At 40.2% G+C, this 19580-nt stretch overlaps 1 protein-coding gene across 1 annotated transcript; it reads left to right on the top strand.

Moving 5' to 3' along the window:
• Positions 1 to 10045: 10045 nt before the first annotated feature.
• Positions 10046 to 19374, top strand: lyve1b (lymphatic vessel endothelial hyaluronic receptor 1b). Its single transcript, XM_020919194.2, has 6 exons — positions 10046 to 10257; positions 12644 to 12809; positions 14502 to 14641; positions 16263 to 16709; positions 17306 to 17384; positions 18684 to 19374. The coding sequence occupies exons 1-6, from the start codon at positions 10182 to 10184 to the stop codon at positions 18871 to 18873; spliced, it is 1098 nt and encodes a 365-aa protein (XP_020774853.2). The 5' UTR covers positions 10046 to 10181; the 3' UTR covers positions 18874 to 19374.
• The last annotated feature ends 206 nt before the right edge of the window (positions 19375 to 19580 follow it).

Below are 19580 nucleotides of genomic sequence, written 5' to 3'. Positions count from 1 at the left end.
AAAGAAGTCCTTCTCCATCTGAGCCTGGAGCAGCTGCAGCTCTTTGTGCTGAAGAAAAAAAAACAAGTATGACATAATAAAGGTAGAATTTGTATTTAAAATTTCATAAACTGTGTCCCCAGATACGAATTTTTATTTTTTTAAACTAGTAAGAGAGAAGACAACTGTATACTTTTAATATAATGTTTAAGGGCCCAATTCCACTTCTATGTTCTCCATGTGCTTAAGTACGAGGTATGTGAGAGCAAGGTGATGAAACAGGCAGATGGAGCAGATTGGCAGCCTTATTTTTGACAGCCTGTCCCAGGGCAGCTGTGGCTAAAACATCATCTTACCACCATGGAGTGTGGAGTGAATAAATAATAACTACAGTGCACAAAGTCTGTAAAGTGCATTACAAAAGTAAGGCAATGCTAAAATTCATTATAAAAGGTATTATAAAATCAGCGTATCCTCAGCCTAACAGTTCTGTATAAAAACGGCACTGACACTGTTATGAAATTTGACCCAAAGTTCAGAAAGTTTAATTTTATTTATTTTATTTATTCAATATTTTACCAGGTAAGTCAGTTGAGAACACCTTCTCATTTACAATGACGACCTGACCAAGAGGCAGAATAAAGCAGAAGCACAAACAGAACACACTAGAGATGCGCGGATTGCGGTTACAACCGCGGTTAATCCGCGGGTCGGGCGGATGACGTGACGAAAAATTATATTTTAATTAAATTCGGGCGGGTGGCGGTTTAACTACTAAAAAAAAAAAAGTTATTGTTAGTATTGTTACCTACATCTGAAAAGACGAGTGTCATTGTCTATGCTTGTAGTATGAAGTGTACGTCATATCCTTAATTAGCCCATTTGACCTCGTTTTTATGTTCTGAAGGTTAAGGTTGTGTCGGGTTATTGATGCCTAAGGTTTACGAGGCACATATTATATGCAGTTTATTTTATTATTTCTAATTTATTTCAGCTGTTTGCCAACACATAAGTGGCTATAGGGCCATATTTATTTAGTTATGCATATTTTTCTTGCCTATTTCAATTGGAATATAAAGAGGGCATTGCCTGATTTCAATAAAGGTTCATCTGGATGAGATGATCTGTCTGTTTTGTTTCGATATCAGTTATATTTTAAAACACGCAGACATTATAGCGTAGACTGCCACTCGGGGTTTTTAAAACTTAAAGAAAGACCGATGGAGTGAGGCTATGACTTTGAAATAACATCGGGCAATGGCAGAATGTTCAGAATGTAACAACATCCAACACGAAGGCAAGAAGGTTCAAAAATACCCTAGTCGGAAAACATTGTCAATTAATTAGCTGCGCAAGAAAACCAGGAAAGTTTGGGTTTGTTATGGACAATTAAGAATGCAAACATACATGCTGAGCCAATTTTGAAATGAATGAGCTATAGAGTTTGCATTTTTATCGAGGCTCCTCAGTTTGTTTGCTGTATGATTGTTCTAAAATCTAAAATCAATCGGCGGATGGCGGGCGGATGATGAGTTTTGTGTCGCGGTTGCGGATGAAAAAATAGCCCAACCGCGCATCTCTAGAACACACTCACACATCAACTACAACATGAAACAGTGAATAGAGATATAAGACAGTGAAACATTTGCAGATTAAAGATATAAAAGTGTTAAAAACATATGCAATTATCCTGTAAAATACGCTGGACGGAGTTTTTCAAAGCTGACAGAGGTAAAAAACGAACTAAGTTTTAAAGTTTGTTGAAGGTGGTTCCAGTCACTTGCTGCAGAAAACTGAAAATAAGATAAAGTGAGGATGAATTACAAAATATACTGCAGTTTTGTTCTATCAAACTTTTGACAATACGATATCATGATATTTTGTCTATTGTTACATCCCTAATTTTGTACTATGACAGTAAAATCAAATCTAATCCACTATTGTTTGTTACTTAAACTTGGTTTAAAGGTTTTGATAATCAGACCATGTTTCTGAAAACACTTTACATTCCATAAGAGCAGTTCCTGTTTATCTCGAGCAGAGATGTGTCTCATGTAATGAAACCTCCTGATCTGATCCTTTGCCTCAGACGGTGGTCTCTAGTGATGACCTCAGCTCTCTGTTGTGATGAAGTTTCTGTTACTCGAGGCTCTCCTGTTTCACTCTGCACACTTCATTCACTCTGCACTATCAATGGTCTCCTGACGCCACAACTGCCCGGGGCTGACTGACACAGAAGTGACCAACAGCCACCAACCACCACCTATCACCCACTCACAAACCTGTTCATAAAGGGGATTAAGTGTCTTGCCAAAGGACACAAATAAAAACACAGGTCAGTGCTGGGAAGGAATCGTGAACCTGCTGATTGTAAGACTTTTGTTCTACTGACTGAGCCACTGTGACCCAACGTTTCCCAGGGTCATTTAGGAGAAGACGCAGAGGTTTAGTCAAAGGTGCACTGTGTAGCTGCCACCTGCTTCTCTCTATTAACACTTTGTCTGGAATGTTCCACAGTATGGCAATAAAAGCTACACATTTGTAATAACTCAAACATATCTTAAAATATCTTATTCTGTTTTAGATGTTTTGGTGTTAAAAAAAATATACATTCTTATTGTGATGGGGCTTGCTTCTTCGCAGATATGGTTTGGTGTCTCTATGCAGATCCAAGCTTAATACCACACCAGGAAAAGAGTCAACATCTCCATCTGAAAAGTCCTGTAGTGCGTCTTTAAGTGTCTGTTGTGTTGTACCTCTTCCTTGAGCTGCATCAGTTGTTCTCTGGTCTGTCTGCGCTCTTCCTCTGACACCTGTCTCTCTCTCTCTGACCCGAGCGCTCGAGCTTCGGCCGCCGCCCGCGCTGACTCCGCCCCTCCTCGTGCTGACTCCGCCTCCTCTGCCGCCCGGGAGTTCAGAGCTGCCCTGTGCTGGCTCTGCTGCAGCTTCTGCTTCAGCTGTGGACCAGAGAGAAGGTTTAGTCCTGATTTAATCATGATTAATAATGCAGTTCATTTAACTATCACCTTTCAGAGCACCCAAAGACCTTTACATCGTATTATTCATTCACTCAACATTTGCAGCCACAGATGCTGTGGAACAGATTGACAGAAGTAAGGCTGCCAATCTGCACCATCGGACCATCTGTAGTATCACTTTGAACTGGTTCAGCAGGTCCTGGTTGAGGTTATAATATTAGTAACAGTAGCAGTAGTGGCAGTAGTAGCAGTAGTATTTGCAGTACCTCCTTGAGCTGGTTCTGCAGGTCCTGGTTCAGATTTCTCAGGTTTCTCATGGTCAGTTCGTTCTCGTTCCTCATCATGATCCGCTCCATGTGGATCTCATTGGACAGATATTTATTCTCTCTTTTCAAGTCCTCACACTCCTGAACAAAGAGAATCAGTATTTATACAGATAACAGGATGAATCTACACTAAAATATTGAATCCAGTTGTCCTAATAATACAAAGTGTCCCAAAACATTTGATATCATTTCGCAGGCCAGTAATTTTGGCAATTCTTGTTGAAATAATCTCAAATTTTCACAGAGCGTATAGAAACAGATCAAGATTTTATATTTAATGTTTTATTTTTGTTCTGTTTTCAGGGTGAGCCGTTCACTCCCAAAGAGAAGTCATTTTGCGTCTTGGAATCTGCTCGCACACACTCACCCAAGACTGTGCAGCCTTCAATGCAAAATTTGGAAAAACTTCACCAACTGGCAAACAAATTTGGACTTAGTACAGAAAATGTAAAGAGTTCAGCTGCTTATGTAGGGTTAAAGGATCTGGCATGCCAAACCGTCATTCTAGGAATCTGGGTTTCCAAACTTGTTTTTCAAGAGTTTTTCACAAACTAGCTCAACCGTCTCTTCTGATGTTGATGTTGGTCTACCAGATCCTTTAGAGCTGCAGCCTTCCTCTTTAAATTTGTGGTACCAAGTCCAAATTTGTTTGCCAGCCAGTGAAGTTTTTCCAAATTTTGCACTGAAGGCTGCACAGTCTTGGGTGACTGTGTGCGAGCAGATTCCAGACGCAAAATGACTTCTCTGTGGGAGTGAACGGCTCAACCTGAAAACAGAACAAAAATTAAAAATAAATAAATAAATACATAAAAAAAAATAATAATTTTGATCTGTTTCTAAACATTTTATGAAAAAAAGTTATTTCAACAAGAATTTCCAAAATTACTGGCCTGCGAAATGATGTCAATTTTTTGGGGACACACTGTATTATATTGACTACCGGTATTGTCATATCTAGCTGAATAAAAAATGAACTTGCATATAATTAAATCTATAATGTGTGTATCCATGTGCTTATGTGATAAAGTATTTTTTAGTTGGAAATTTTAAAACATCTTGCCTACCTCAATAGCTTTTATTTAATTTACTTTTTTTTTTATTCAAGCTATACTGTGGCACATTTTGTCAACATTTTGGAGCCTCTGTGATTGAAAAAGAATACATTAAAGACACAGTAAGTTTAGTTTTCTGGTGGAAGGTCTGCCACCTGCTTTTCTCCATGAAGATGTTATTGCTTTGCCTGAAATGTTTTACAGTATGGCATTAAAGAGATCTATTTTCCATTTATTCACCACTCACAGTTGTTTTCATTGCCTCTCAAAAGATCTGACATGTAGCTTGGCCTATTGAGTTGGAAAAAAAAGATAAGTTGTGTAACATTCCAGACAAAGCAATAACATCTCCATGGAGACAAGCAGGAGTATCATAAATACTACCTCGCCTCACCTTCCTCTTGCGCACCAGCTCCCCCTGCAGGTTGTTGACTTGTAGGAACGACCCGGTTGGGGCTGTTGCACTGACGGGTCTCACGGCTCGGACGGGTCTCCTCACGCTGGGGCCGTTAGAACCAGGAGGACCGGGACTGGGGAGGGGTCGGGGTTTGTTCATGCTGGAGGAGCTCAGGGACAGAGAGGAGAGCAGGGGGTCTTCCAGGGATTTCCCCACAGACTGGAGGTCCGAGTGGGACTTAGCTCTCAGTGACATCTGGGAATAGAAAAGAAAGATAAGTTAGTTAAAGGTGCGGGATCTGATTTTTACTGTCTCAAAAAGGTGAAAAACAGAGCTAGTTCATTTTAAAGGGTTTGCAGGTGTTCAGAGTTATTGCGCACTGCATTCACAACATCCTAATTATTCACCACGATTTTCACAATGAATTGATCAGCATGCTAATGTGCACTTCCTGATTATCTGAAACTATTTACTGTCTGAGGCTACGTTTACATGATGACGGTCCGAACAGAAGACACCAAAGTGGCGTTGCGTCTTCACTTTTTATTTTGAGCTTAGAAGAGCATTTTCAGGGGGAAATTTGCATGCATACGGTGATGCAAAAGTGTGTGGAATTAGATTGGATATACACACCATCCAACATGTTTCTGTGTCCTGTATGTATGTGACATAAACGCGTACACGACGTGAGCAGATCTGACCAGAGTTTTGCGTCTTGGGCAGTGTAGACGCAAACACTACGGCAGAGCATATTCAGCTTTTCCACTCTGGAGGGTGGTTTCAGATTTTTGCGTTTTTAATCTCCAAAAACAGCGTCACTGTCTAAACGAAAGGCACTTCCGATAAAATATTTAGTTGTTTTTACCCGCAAGCATTCTCATGTAAACAGGCCCTAACTTTTCTGGTATGCCGCTTGCTTGTCTCCATGGAGATTTTATTGTTTGGCCTGGAATGTTCCACCAGATGGCACTATTATATTATCTTTACTGAGACAAGCCAGGTCAGATCTGTGAAGAGGCAACCCCTCTCACAGTAAGAATGCATAATTTTGAGGTGCATTTTGAGTAATAAATAGAATCACCTGCAATTTAATACATATAAGATATTATGGGACATTTAATACAAAACAATCTCCATGGAAACCAGAAAAGTTACACTGTACACCTTTAACATTTAGAATTTTGAAAAGTTTCCTGACAGTTTAATACAATTCATAAGAAAAAACAAAAATCAGCATAAAATGAATATTTCATTTAAGAAAAAAAAAAAAAGTCTAGAACATAGCTGGAATTGTATTACTAAGTACAACTAAAAGGTGCACTTCAAAGTTTTTCTAGTAAATTCAAAGTAAAAAGTAATTTTTTTTTTTTTTTTTTACCAATATTCTGGCTGTTTTGTAAATGTATTCATTGAAATTACTCTAGTCTTGCATCAGCACTTCTCTTCCCAAATTACCTTTCTATTTTTGAACTTAAAAAAACTACACTTTTATATGATTTACTCAAAACAATAAAAACTAAATCTATATAAATAAGGTGTACTGTTTCCTATAGATCCAAACCATGTGAGTATTAGACAAACTCCTACCTTGTGTTGTAGTACCTCTGTAGTGCAGTGACTCAGGGGAGCGGAGCGTCTCAAATAGAGGCTAGTGGATTTAAAAGACTTTTATATTTAATGAGTAACATGAGCTCATACCTGCACATACACTGCTGCTATGGAGATGACAACAGCACGGTGAGTGAGCGGGGACAGGGGCGCAGGGCTTCATACAAGGAGAAAATGATACGCATTATTTTGTTTTCACGTGAGTTCAAACGTTGGATCCGTGACACTCCTATACATTTTTTCCATTGACTTAAGGCTCCATATTACACTATTTTCTGATATTCTGTATGTTATAATGTTATTTCCTCATCACAAACAGACCTGGAGTTGTGTTTTGTTTCATTCACACATGTAACCCTTTATTATTATTAGTCTGTCCACATCTCCAAAGCTCAAAACGCTCTGTCCCTTGTCATGTCACAAAGTTTTCAAGTTAACAGCTCCTTTTACCTTTAATTCAGCAGACATGAGCAATTCCAGAGCTGAAATCATCCATATAATTCTAGTGACGGTCTAGGGAGTTTAAAAACACAGCGGACCACTTCCTGTACCACATGAAAACGCACAGTGTAACCTGATGATGTCATTAGGTGGAGATCTAAAAAGTTATTTTTAAAATCAATGTTCACTACCTTTTATAACTTGTTCCATGCGTACTACTGTATATACTGTCTGTTGGAGCCTAAAACCAGTTTTGTAATTTTTGTAATGTTTTCATTACTGAGATAATTATTCCTGTTTTGTTTGATTAAATATTTACTTAAAATGCATGATTTTTGGTCATTTTGGTAATTCTTTATGGTTAACATGATTATTTGTTGTTTATTTGCTTAAAAAAAGAACTTGATCTATTTACATTTTTCTTTTAATTTTAGATTTAAAATTTTATTTTTTTTTGCAAATCATAAGTTTACCTAAGTAATCTTTATTGTTTGTATTATTTTACTATGGCTCCTTATTTAAGACCATGAAAACAGTTTTTTGACCTCCTCTCATCTTATATGGAACAAAGTGCGCATTATTCTCAAACATTTGGACCTTACATTGTCCATAAGGACCTTTTGACTTCTTAATGATGTGTTCCTCTGTATCGAGGCCTCCTATTGGCTGCTGGAAAGGTTTCGTGAGGTTCATTCCGGAAGTGCTCCCTGTGACCTGTGGATGGGACGGGTCTCCCTGGCCTCGTCTCGACTCCTTTCACTTGCTTCCTTCTCCTTGATACCTCTCCTCGGTTCTGCAGGAAATAGGTGAGGAAGTCCCACCCACAGAGGAGATGCAGAGAGGAGGAGGAGGAAGAGTAGGAGGAGGAGGAGGAGAGAGGACAGAGAAGCAGAGGAACAGAGGACACACGAGCTGAGGGTGAATGGGACAGCCTCTCATGATTTCATACTGATATTATTCCATGATTTTTAAATTGAAGTCAGTCCAACGTCTTTATTTTCAGATGAATCAAACTCAACTTTAATTGTGACTTTTGACCATGTTATAAAAATATTCCCTTGGCCTCATACTCAAAGTTCTATATTAAGTTATTTTGATTGATTCATGCATGTTTGACAAATCCTGTATATTCTGAATTTGAAGCTTGAGTGCTCAGAAAATTCCCATTTTCACCCATCCCCTAGCCCCGCCCACATCCTTATAGTTAGCAGCAATTATTTGAAAAAGTTAAAATGGAGATCTACATCTGTTATAATTCAATAAGTACCTGAAAAAAGCACAATACGTCTTATTTCATTAGACCTTTCTACCATGTTACGTTGTTCCCTCGTCAAAAACATGAAGATGTTTTAAAAGTCATCCATGCATCTTTGAGTAATCTAGCAATCTCTCAAAAGCCCTATTTGTGTTGCAATGGTGCTCTGAAGGGGAGTGACGTAGAGCCAAGAGCAAAGGGAGGGGGCATCAAAAACAGACAAACTTAGAGAGAAACATTTGAATATGTTTTTTCTTGTGAATATATGGCGGGGCAGGGGAGTTAAAGAGGCTGTTTTTTGTTAAGAAAGAGAAATCCTTCCTTGAACAGAAATGGAGGACTCAGACATCATCTACCTCCTATTTACAACTCCATCCTCAGAACTAAATCAAAGAAAACAATAGTGATAGCCAGGTCAAGTCCAGAGATGTGAAAGCACTCATCAGGGCCCTGAATGATTCTGCTAATATGACCCCAGACACAGTGCAGTTCAATAGGCCTAGCTAACACACAAAAACTGTAAACAAGTAAGTGTGTTAGTTTCAGAGTAGTTTCAGTGTAGTTATCTCCTCCTTAAAGACAGATATAAGGCAGTGTCCACCAGCATTCTGACCAGAACTGAAGAAGCAGCTTGGATGAGCTGCGAAACGTCTTTGTCCAAAATAAACTTTTGTCCAGTTGATTATCCATATAGATGGATAATTTGTTTATCAACACAGTGGATGTGCACGCAGCCTGAGTGCACAATGCACCGCTGTCTGTGCGGTCAACATGAAGTTGCAACACTAACTGGAAATGTTGTCAGCACTGAAACAGTTTATCTCCATGTGATAAAATAAGTTCTGATGCTAAATGAAGATCAGTGTGTAAATGACGAGAAGAAATGTCTCAAACTTCAGTAGCCGGACATCCACTCGTGCCTGAACAATACAACTATCTCCGCCCCGGGAGAGCCTGAAATCTGCTGAAATCCTACAAGACATTGACATGATACAGACAGGACAGCAGATCTTCCAGCAGTAGAGCACGAAGTGACACAGTCTGGTACTCCCTCTATAGCATTTTTAAAAACAATAAAAGATATAAATGTGTTATTAACAGTTCATGCCCCATAGAAGTGTAGGATATTGGCCTGTTTGTCTAGTTTAGTATCAGTATCCTGTCATCACATTAGTAATGTGTTATGGAAGTGAACTGACAGAGCAGATAGTGCAGAGGAAGTGTGTCCCTCCGTGGCCTCTGTAGAATCTGCTGCTGAGGCAAAAACTCTGATAAAAACAGAAATGACATTTAAACAAAGAGCATCTGTCACCGGGGGATTCTATAGGGGAGTTTCACACACGGAGGACGGTGATAAATCACTTTTCAAATAAATTGTAGTTTTCATTCGTTAAGAAATAGGCTATAACATCTAGATTACATTTTGATTACATGTTTTATTTTTGAAAAGTAGCTATAGGGGATATTTCTTTTTTTTTTTTTTCAACTTAACACAACTAAGTACAGGGAGAGGGTGGATATAGGGGGTAAGTGAAAACACAAATTTTCTGAGGACTCAAGCCTCAAATGCAAAAGGAGCATGGACTCTAAGCTGCTGGAGTCTACACTTGAAGCAGTTTGAATGAGGCTGAAAACAGTAGCTGCCTGCATTGAAGTTATCCATCACCTTAACCAGGACTAAACCAGGACGAGATGACTGTTGTGAGTGTATGTGTGATGTATGGCTACTGGGACTATATCACTCCTGTTTCCTCTTCCTCTCCACCCATGTCTTGCCCCCCACCCCCTTCCCCTCTCTCTTCCCCTCTTTCTCTCACCCCGTCTCTCTCCCTCTTCTTCTCTCTCCACCTTTCTCTCCTGTTGACCTTCTCCCCCCTGAAACCCCTCTCGTGTTCCCTCCTCTCTCTCCCCCCTCCGTATCCCTCTCCCTTCTTCTCTCCCCTTTCCTTCACTCTCTTTCCTCTCCTTTCTTTCTGTCTCTCCCCTCTTTCTTTCCTCTGTCTATTCTCCCTTACTGTCTGTCTCTTTCCTCTCTCTCTCTTTGCTCGCTCTCGCTCCTCTCTCCTCTCCCTCTCTCTCCGTTCCGTATCATACCCGTTTTTCCTCTCGGGCTTTATAGTATGATGTTTGGATGTTGTTTGTAAAATGGAGTCTTTTGGATTCTTTTATTTTCTGATCCTGGTGGACTTCAGCTCCTCTCTGGACCGCAGCCTCATCACAGGTTTGAAAAATGTCCACAAAAACTTTAAGCTCCACTATGTAACTTTTCTGGTCAGGATCACTTGCTTGTTGCCATGGAGATATGCCTTTGCCTAGTTTGTCAGCCGACTTATCTTTGTTCGTTTATTAAATTACAGTGTTTTTACTTCATAGATTTGTCTCCATCTGAGCTCCTTGTCTCCATGGTGATAGATGTTTTATACCATAGTGTGGAACATTCTAGGCAAGGCAATAACCTATGGAAACATACAGAAGTCAAGTGATGGACCATCTTTTAGAAAAGTTACATAGTGCCCCTTTAACCTTCCTCCTGTGTTAGCTTTCCATCACCATCTATTGTGTTAACGGGTCGGTTTTGACCCGTGTTTTAAATCAGCTGTAAAATACACTTAAAGTAATTATCTACCATCAAATTTGTTTCTCATCTCTTGGTTACCTTGTTAGGCTTCCTTTTCCATGAAAATGTTGGTTTGAATGTCTTTGGTGGGGGCTTCAGCTCCTATTTTTGTCAGTATACCCCTCTATTTCAATACAAAGAAAATGGTAAAATGAACCTCTAGAGAATAATTTAACTACATAAAAGTTTTTTAGTGTTACTTGACTTTTTCTGAGGGGTATTAGAACACATCTCTAAAATAAATTTGTTTTTGTTTTTTTTCATTTTGATGTTCTTAACTATAGTAACATCTATGGTGTTAGGGGTCAATTTCGACCCGTATATATTTACAATGAGAAAGAGGCTAAAAAGGTATTTTTTTTAACAATTGAACTTCATTATCAACTGCTATTACTACTTGGGCAAACCTGACACCTCTTCCTTTTACAGTCAGGTGAATTGAGTGGGGTTGTGGCTGTGGTTGTTGTGGCTGGTGTTGAGGCACGGCTGGCTGAGGAGGATGCTGGTGTGGATGGTCTTTGTGGCGTGGATGGAGCTAGGGGAGCTCCACAGTTGGGTGACCAAGGCCTCAAGGCCTTCTGGATCTCAGGACACCCTCTCTCTTTGCTGAGCATGCACCCTGAATTTCCCAGGTCCTCAACAAACATTCTCTGCTTGTAGTTTTTTGTTTGAGTTCCACCCTTGGTTGATGCGGGTCCACAACACAAATGCATTATATGCAGACGCATCAACCATGTTGTTGAACACAACCATGGCCATCTTCTGGTCATTCGTTGGCAAGTATAGGTGACACTCAGCTTGTCCAGGTTGTCCAATCTGCCTTTGTTTTTGTTATAGTTGAGGATAATTGTGGGCTTTCCTGATGACACGGCTGCATCTTTTTGGAGAGTAGACAAAAGTACCACACTCAGTATTTTCTTTGGACAATAGGAGACAACACTGGTGGTGTCTGTAAAAGTATATCTTGAGGAAAGTGAAGCCCTGCCTTTCACCTGCGAGATTTCAGCAGGCAGCTTAGGTTTATTTTTCTTTACCATGCCCACTATGGTAAGTTTCCTCCTAAGAACCTCTTATCCAAGGTCATAGCTGGTAAAAAAAGTTGTCACAAATGATATCGTGACCCTGCAGTCCAGTATTCATATCAAGGACCACACGTTTTCCTTGTTTTTTTCTCAAGGATGCCACTCCCAGCACTGCCTGTGTGTGTGCAGGTAAACAGGAAAACAAGACAAAATGAGATTCCAGTGATTTCAGTTTTGGTTATAATTATAGCTTTTTAATCAAATTTTTATAACCGGGTCGAAACCGACCCCAACACCACAAAGGGTATATTTTTAACCAGAGAAATTTAGAATTAAATTTTTTTTATTTTTTATTTTTTGGATTATTTTGTTGAAATTGAGATTCCTGACAAAGTCAAAAAGCCTTGATGCAATAAACTAACCCTGTGTGGTTCTTTTATACATTTTAAACCTAAAACCCTAAGACAAGAGGAAGGTTAAACATACTTTCTTTTTAGTAAATATCATAATGTTGTAAACAAAGAGATGCACTGAAGAGTTCTGCAACCTAGACCTGGTTTAGTCTTGGTTTAGTCCTGGTTTAGTTCTGATTTAGTCCTGGTCTAGTCTTGGTTTAGTCCTGGTTTAGTTCTGGTTTAGTCCTGGTCTAATCCTGGTTTAGTCCTGATCTAGTCTTGGTTTAGTCCTGGTTCATTCACGGTTCATTCCTTTTTTAAGTCCTGTTTTGTGTTTGTTCAGTCCTTTAGTCCTAGTTTAATCTTGGTTTGATCTTGGTTTAGTCCTGGTTTAGTCCTGGTCTAGTTCTGGTTTAGTCCTGGTTCATTCGTGGTCCTGTTTTGTGTTGGTTCAGTCCCTTAGTCCTGGTTTAATCTTGGTTTGATCATGGTTTAGCCCTGTTTTAGTTCTGATTTAGTCCTGGTTTAGTTCTGGTGTAGCCCTGGTTTAACCCTGGTCTTTTTTCTCTCCAGTGTTCTCATTCCCTCCTGTATCTGGAGTTGTGTTGCTGACCGGACCATGGGGAAAGTACCAGTTTGACTTCTCTGAGGCGAAGGAGGCCTGTCTCTTTAAGAACGTCTCCATGGCGACCATACCCCAGCTCCAGAGGGCTCTGGACCATGGACTGGAGACGTGCAAGTGGGAACTGGCTTAATGTTTTTGATCTGGTTGAGTCCTTGTTTAGATGTGATATTAGTGCTGGTTTAGACCTACATGTGGGACCTTCATCTTCAGGAAGAGAGAATTGCAGGTCAAGTTACAGGTCAGATCTGTGGACAGGCGATCACTCTCACCTCCCCCAAACGGAAAAGGTTAGAGAGTGCATCTTTAAATCTAGATTAGTCCTGGTTAGTGTTGTCCTGGTTAACTCCTGACTTGTGTTGTTTTGAGCGTCATTCACACATGCACTCTGACCTGGGAATGTACCTGCATTTTGCCAGAGTCAAAATGTGTAAAGGATCTACAGTTTTGATCTGGCAATTTCCCAGGTTTCCTCATATAGTGTGAGCAGGTCAGGAAGTGGAGAGAGGAGCTACATGATCCAAGTGACCTGAGTGTAGCAGAGTTAAACTGAAGTCAACTTTATTCAAATGTAGCTACAACTACTCCGTGTACCATTTGAACAAAATGCAACAAAATGGGAAACAGTTTGTTATTTCATGATTCCATTCTAGTGTCAAAGAACAAACAAAAACAAAAAATCATTTTGACCTCTATTTCCAATATTTAATTTAAAGTTTTTTTTCAAAGAACACCAATCAAAAACAGTCCCGGTGCCTGTTTTAATCTTGATATTTTATTCTCTCTGATTTATTTGCCCTGGTTGATCTGCGGTCAACCATGGATTTGGATTCAAAGTTATTTTTATTATAGTTCTGTGATGTCAACTGAACAAAGGAGAGTTTATCGCTGCTTCCTGTTTCTCGTTATGGAGTTCAACAATGACTTTCTAAGACGTAAAAGTAAACACTATAAAAGAAGAAGACATGTTTTTATTTTTATTATTATTAAGGACAACAGAATATAACATTAAAAAATACAACACTCAACATTTAACAATTACAATAATCAGCACAAAACAAAAGACAAAAACATAAAGCAACACCCACAACACCCACAACAAATACAAAACAACAAAAAAATTAAACAAAAGTAATATGGTAGTGCAACATAAACAGACCACTAGGCCACCTTACATTGACACATTGCTGCTCATTCATAATTCAAATTCCTTTTCTCTCTGTTTCTTCAGTTTTTTTTTTCTTCCCTCTCCCATTTTTAAATACGTTTTTAGTCCCTATACTTAAACTGATATTATTTTCACCATCATCATTTCATGTTTGTCCACAAAACTGCAAGGATTTTTCAAGTAAGTCCTTCTAGCAGCAGAACCTCCAAGGCATATAAACTAGAGACAATAAAGTATCAAAATTAACATAAGCACCTAGACAATATTGGAAATAGAGGTCAAAATCAGTTTGTTTTTTTGTTTGACACTAGAATGGAATCATGAAATAACAAACTTTTTCTTCTTTCTTAACTGAAATTCAAAAGAACAAATGGTACAAGGACCTTCTTCCCGTAGAGGGTTGGAGACACAAGAGTGAAGAGAAAGCAGGAAAACACTTGTGTTGCTCTTGGCATGAGTGTCATGTAAGTGTGACTAAAGTCTGGGACTGATGGATGTGTGACCGGGGGTCACCGCTGAGGGTCCTGGCATTTTGTATCTAGCCATTTACTGGGTACTACTGTCTGTGGGAATGGCGCTTAACAGTGTACATGTTATCTAAAAGTACACGTAGCTGTTTAAATGCATTTTGTATTGTGCAGGTTTGGTTGGGTGTCGGAGCAGATAGTCGCTGTGCCCCGCCTCTCCTCAGTCTCCACCTGTGGCGGTGGGAAAACGGGCGTGGTCACCTGGACCACTCCAGAGAAACTGAAGTTTGGAGTGTGGTGCTTCAACGCATCAGGTATAAAAACTAGGGGTGTCAAATTATCGTGTTAATTGCAATTAATTAATTACAGTCATATTTAGCGCGTTATGTTTTTTAATCGCGTTAATCTCATTTTTAATCTCTAACTTTACTCTTTCTGTATGTGAGTTGCTTTATTATAAAATCTGTTTTTATGTGTTGTTGGGACAACAACACACACACACACACACACAAAAAACACATTTATACATTTTTTTATTTCGGTAATTCCACTCATTGCCGGAAACCCACACAAAACGCACACAGTAAGAGCGATGTAAACGTCATGTTAACGCTGGCGGCGTCAGTCGCACAATGGACGAGGTCGAAGAGCCAGTAGAACAGAGGCAGCATCGCACAGGTAAAAACACATTCGTGTCTTGGAAATTATTCTCCCGATGTGAAATATAAAAGAAAATAACAAATATAAAATCGCCTACAACTTAAATGTCACTGGTGAAAACAACCTGCATAGACTCATGATGTCTGCACTACTGTCCTATAGTGACCTGCCACATGAGGGGACACGCACACAAACACAAACACACACAAACACACACAAGCACACACAAACCTTCATCATCGTCATTAACCTGAGAACGCGCGGACCACGTTTCCTTCCGTAGTTACTGCGCGGACACCGACGTGCTCCCGTGAGCCGCGCTACGCTGCGTAAACTGCGCTTCCTCCTGTGCGTCTCTAAACCAGAACTAACACCAAAACTAAAACCAGGACTAATCCAGTCCAGGACTAAACCAGGTCTAAACCAGGACAAAAACCAGAACTAAAACCAGGTCTAAACCAGGTCCAAACCAGGTCTAAACCAGGACTAAACCAGGACTAAACCAGAACTAAAACCAGAACTAAAACCAGGTCTAAACCAGGTCTAAACCAGGACTAAACCAGGACTAAACCAGAACTAACACCAGGACTAAAACCAGGTCTAAACCAGAACTAACACCAGGACTAAAACCAGGACTAACCCATTCCAGGACTAAACTAGGACTAAAGTAGGACTAAAGCAGGTCTAAACCAGGTCTAAACCAGGACTAAAACCAGTGATCTCATATATAAAGCATTTCTCTATCAATAATATTTTTAATATGGTTAAGGAAAGACTGGACTTTTTATTGTCTTTAAGTAGACAAAAGTTATTATGTTCAGATTTCCTCGTCTTTGCTGCTTTACAACAAACAGTTTTTTATTCATGGAGACTTGGGCTGAACAGCCATTTTGGAGAGATTGGTTAAACAATAAATGACTTTATAAAGTCACTTTTTTTTGTTCTATATCAGTCTTTTGATCTGCCACAATAATGTAATAATGAATTTAAATGAAAATACCTCAAATTGAAGGCTTTTCTCAGCAATTTTTAGGTGAGATTAAAATTAGATTAATTAGATTAATTCATTACAGATCATAATTAATTAATCTCTCAATTTTTTTTATCGCATGACAGCACTAATAAAAACATATCCTAACTACACACTATCTAACTACTACTACTATCCTGAGTACTACCAGAAGTACCAGCCCCAGAATCTTGTCAAGCTTGTATGGACTTTTCCTAACCAAAAAACTTGAATCACTAGCCCTTTTTTTTTTTTTTTTTTTTCAGATTTTAAAGAAGCTTCAAAAATCACTCCTACAATTTCAACAACTTATGTCAAAACTACACCTCCACCTACCTTTACTACTACTACTATTTTAACTACTGTTACAACTAGTACTACCACAAGTACCAGCACTGCTATTAGTACAACTAGTATTACCACAAGTACCAGCACTGCTATTAGTACAACTTCAACTCTGCCAAAAACGTCTAAAGCAACAAATCCAACCACCAAACCCCTGACCACGAGAAGGACAATATTACATGTTTCGTCTACTTTAGCCCCATGGATTCACTCCACTGTTAAACCAAAGACGACTACAAAAACGGTTTCTACGACAAAATCTTCCGTTGGTTTAATTCATTCATCTTCTACTTTTGGATCGACTTCAACAAGTAGTTTTTATGGAGAAGCAATCAGTTCTGCAAGCGTCAACCTACCAAAGCAAAGAGGTAAGTTTAATGTATCTTCTGCTTCATCTGACCGTCTCCTCAGCTCCTCTGCTCCTCCGACCATTTTCTCTGTTCCATCCTGCCCTTTCCTCTGCTCCTCTGCTCCACCAACCTTTTCTCCTGCTCCATCCTACCCTCTCCTCTGTTCCTCTGCTCCATCTGGTCCTCTCTTCTGCTCTATCTGGCACTCTCCTCTGCAACTCTTTCCTTTGCTCCATCTGACCCTCTCCTCTGCTCCATCTGGCCCTCTCCTCTGCATCCTCTTCTCCTCTCCTCTGCTCAATCTGACCCTTTCCTCTGCAACTCTTTCCTTTGCTCCATCTGACCCTCTCCTCTGCTCCATCTGACCCTCTCCTCTGCATCCTCTTCTCCTCTGCTCCATCTGACCTCCACAGCTCCACTGCTCCACCGACCCTTTCCTCTGCTCCATCTGACCCTCGTTTCTGTTCCATCTGAGCCTCTCCTCTGCATCCTCTTCTCCTCCCCTCTGCATCCCCAGCTCCATCTGACTCTCCCCTCTGCTCCATAGAATCCCATATCCTCTATGTTCCAATTTTTTTACTCACCCGCAGTGATTTTTGCTAACTTTCTTTCAGTGTTGTCCAGAGTCCTGATCATCTTCTGTGTCATTGTTCTGATCCTAATAATAGGGGGCGCTCTCTTCTACTACAAATTGTGAGTTGTATTTACTTTTATCAAATTGAAAATCTGCAAATGTGGCCAGGTCTGTTTACATCTGCAGATTAAAGGTTGTATGGAGGATTTTTTTTTGTTTCAAATTGTCAATGATAGCATTATAGAGGTGCAGTAGCCTTGTAATTATGATGACCAAAAAAAAGAGAATAAAAATTAATCAACTCTGGACGTGGTGGGGCTAAACATTTGCCAATAGATAACGACACTGCCTCGTTATCTGTTAGCTGACAGGCTGTCAATCAATCTCCCTACGTTTCTAGCGTAACTGACTTGCCTGCGCGCCGCCGGTACGTGGTTTACGTACGCCTGTCACGCAGTCCACAGACGCAAGACGCACAGACGCTGTTTACTCCACCAACGCAACAGTTCTTAGAGGCTTTTTTTGACCTATATCTTCCTCGCAGTTAGCACAAAGTTTGTTGCAATGCAGACAAGAATCCAGGAGCAGTTAGCCGCAAAAGAAAGTCCGTTTTTGAGGTCGCTGAAAGAAGAAGACAAGGGGAAAAGCAGCGAAGCCAAACTAAGGTGATTCTTGAAGATTCATTCCAGCGATGGCGCAACTGAAGCAGACGCAGGGTCTAAAGACTGACGCACTGGTCGCCAAATTACTCCTGGACAGGTCACTTCTGCTTATTATGAAAACGTACTTTATTTCCAAGAGCTAGACAAACGTTTTTCAGGACACGAATGCGATATCCTATGTCTGAAAACGTAATTTTCAAGGCAAAGAAAGAGTCCGCTTGCTGCTGCGTGTTGTAGCTAGTTCATTCGCACTGAATCTCCGCGCACCTTCTCTGCACCCCTTTCCTGCTCCTCTCCCCGCTGCCCGTTCCGCTCTTCCCCCTGCTCCTCACTTCTCCGGGCACGGAATCTCCGCTCCCCTCTCCTCTCTCCTCTCCCTGCTTCCTGCTCCGCTCTTCTCCCTGCTCCTCACTTCTCGTCCGTGCACGAAATGTCCGCGCACCCGCTCCCCCCGCTCCTCACTTCTCCGCCTTGAATAACCAACACTGTAGTTAGTTGTTTACAAGTCATGTGCAGCGCACCGGCTGTAAACAAACCTGTTTCTGGCGTAAGGAGGAGGCAGGAGGAGGTGTTTCTACGTAGGGAGCTGTAGGGGAGGGGGGGTGGTTTCACGGATGCGCAACATTTGAAAAAGGACAAACAGTCGCTGGATTTCTCATTCCTTGGAAAATCTTCTATACAACCTTTAACTAGAGACATTTGAGACACAGGGGTATATTTTTCCATCCATAATTATGTCTCTCTCTGTCTCTTAAGCTCGGAGCGGTGCGGCTGGTCTCCCACCTCACAGAAAGACGACACAGAGGCGGAGATGTGGAAGATCCAAGAAGAGGAGGACGAAAGGAGAGAGAGAGAAGAGGAAGAGGGGGAGGAGAGGGAGGAGAAGAGGTTCACTATCTGCAGTGAAACTATGCTATATGCCAACCATGAAACAAGAATGAACTGACTATTTACTTTTCAGTGACTTTGCTGGGGGGGTTCTGCATGTATGCCTATTTTACCATGGTGACACAATGCACACATTACCAAGCCTGATAAGTTTTCAGGTTAAGGACTCATGGGAAAGAGCACATTTTCAGGAGACAGTGATTAATACTGTTTTGATTTTCAACAAACAGGTGAGCGTGACTGAACTGCTTGTAACTTGTTCAACTATGCAAATCAGCTGACATGCTGTAGTTCCAGCTAAGTCAGTTCTTTATGGTCAAATTGTGTTAAAACAAAGCTCAGATAAGAGTCTAATTTGAATAACAGAGCTTCAGACAGAGCAGTGCTTCCAGTTAGCTTCTCAACCCCAAGGAATGATGACGACCTCAGCTTCAAAGTATCAATATGAACATATGAAAGAAAATTAAAGATGCTGTACCTGAATCTTAAAATGTGAAAAACTGAATCAGTTCATTTTAATCGTCTTACAGTGGTCCAAAGCACTTTCTAATTAGACACAGACAGCACACAGCAGACTTATTTTAAACTCAAGAGCTGCTTATACAATATTTCTGTACTAGGACAAGACAAATTTTGCTCAAGTGGGAAAAATCAGATACATGTAGTTGATATAATTGAATTGTAATGCTGAAAACATTGGGGATGGTGCCCCATGTATTTATTGATATTAATTTGGTGTTTGGTTATCAAGACAATTATCCAATC

Source organism: Boleophthalmus pectinirostris, unplaced genomic scaffold (genome assembly GCF_026225935.1).
Source record: "Boleophthalmus pectinirostris isolate CB_2022bp ecotype Guang Dong unplaced genomic scaffold, ASM2622593v1 HiC_scaffold_2, whole genome shotgun sequence".
In the NCBI taxonomy this organism is placed as follows: Eukaryota; Metazoa; Chordata; class Actinopteri; order Gobiiformes; family Gobiidae; genus Boleophthalmus; species Boleophthalmus pectinirostris.
This window is presented reverse-complemented; position numbering and strand designations above follow the sequence as displayed.

What these genes read in the sequence shown, in the direction of transcription:
- lyve1b (XM_020919194.2), top strand. Translation starts at nt 10,182, where the DNA reads ATGGAGTCTTTTGGATTCTTTTATTTTCTGATCCTGGTGGACTTCAGC. An exon ending in CATGGACTGGAGACGTGCAA is followed by an intron (nt 12,810 to 14,501) that starts GTGGGAACTGGC and finishes TGTATTGTGCAG; the next exon opens with GTTTGGTTGGGTGTCGGAGC. An exon ending in CAACCTACCAAAGCAAAGAG is followed by an intron (nt 16,710 to 17,305) that starts GTAAGTTTAATG and finishes ACTTTCTTTCAG; the next exon opens with TGTTGTCCAGAGTCCTGATC.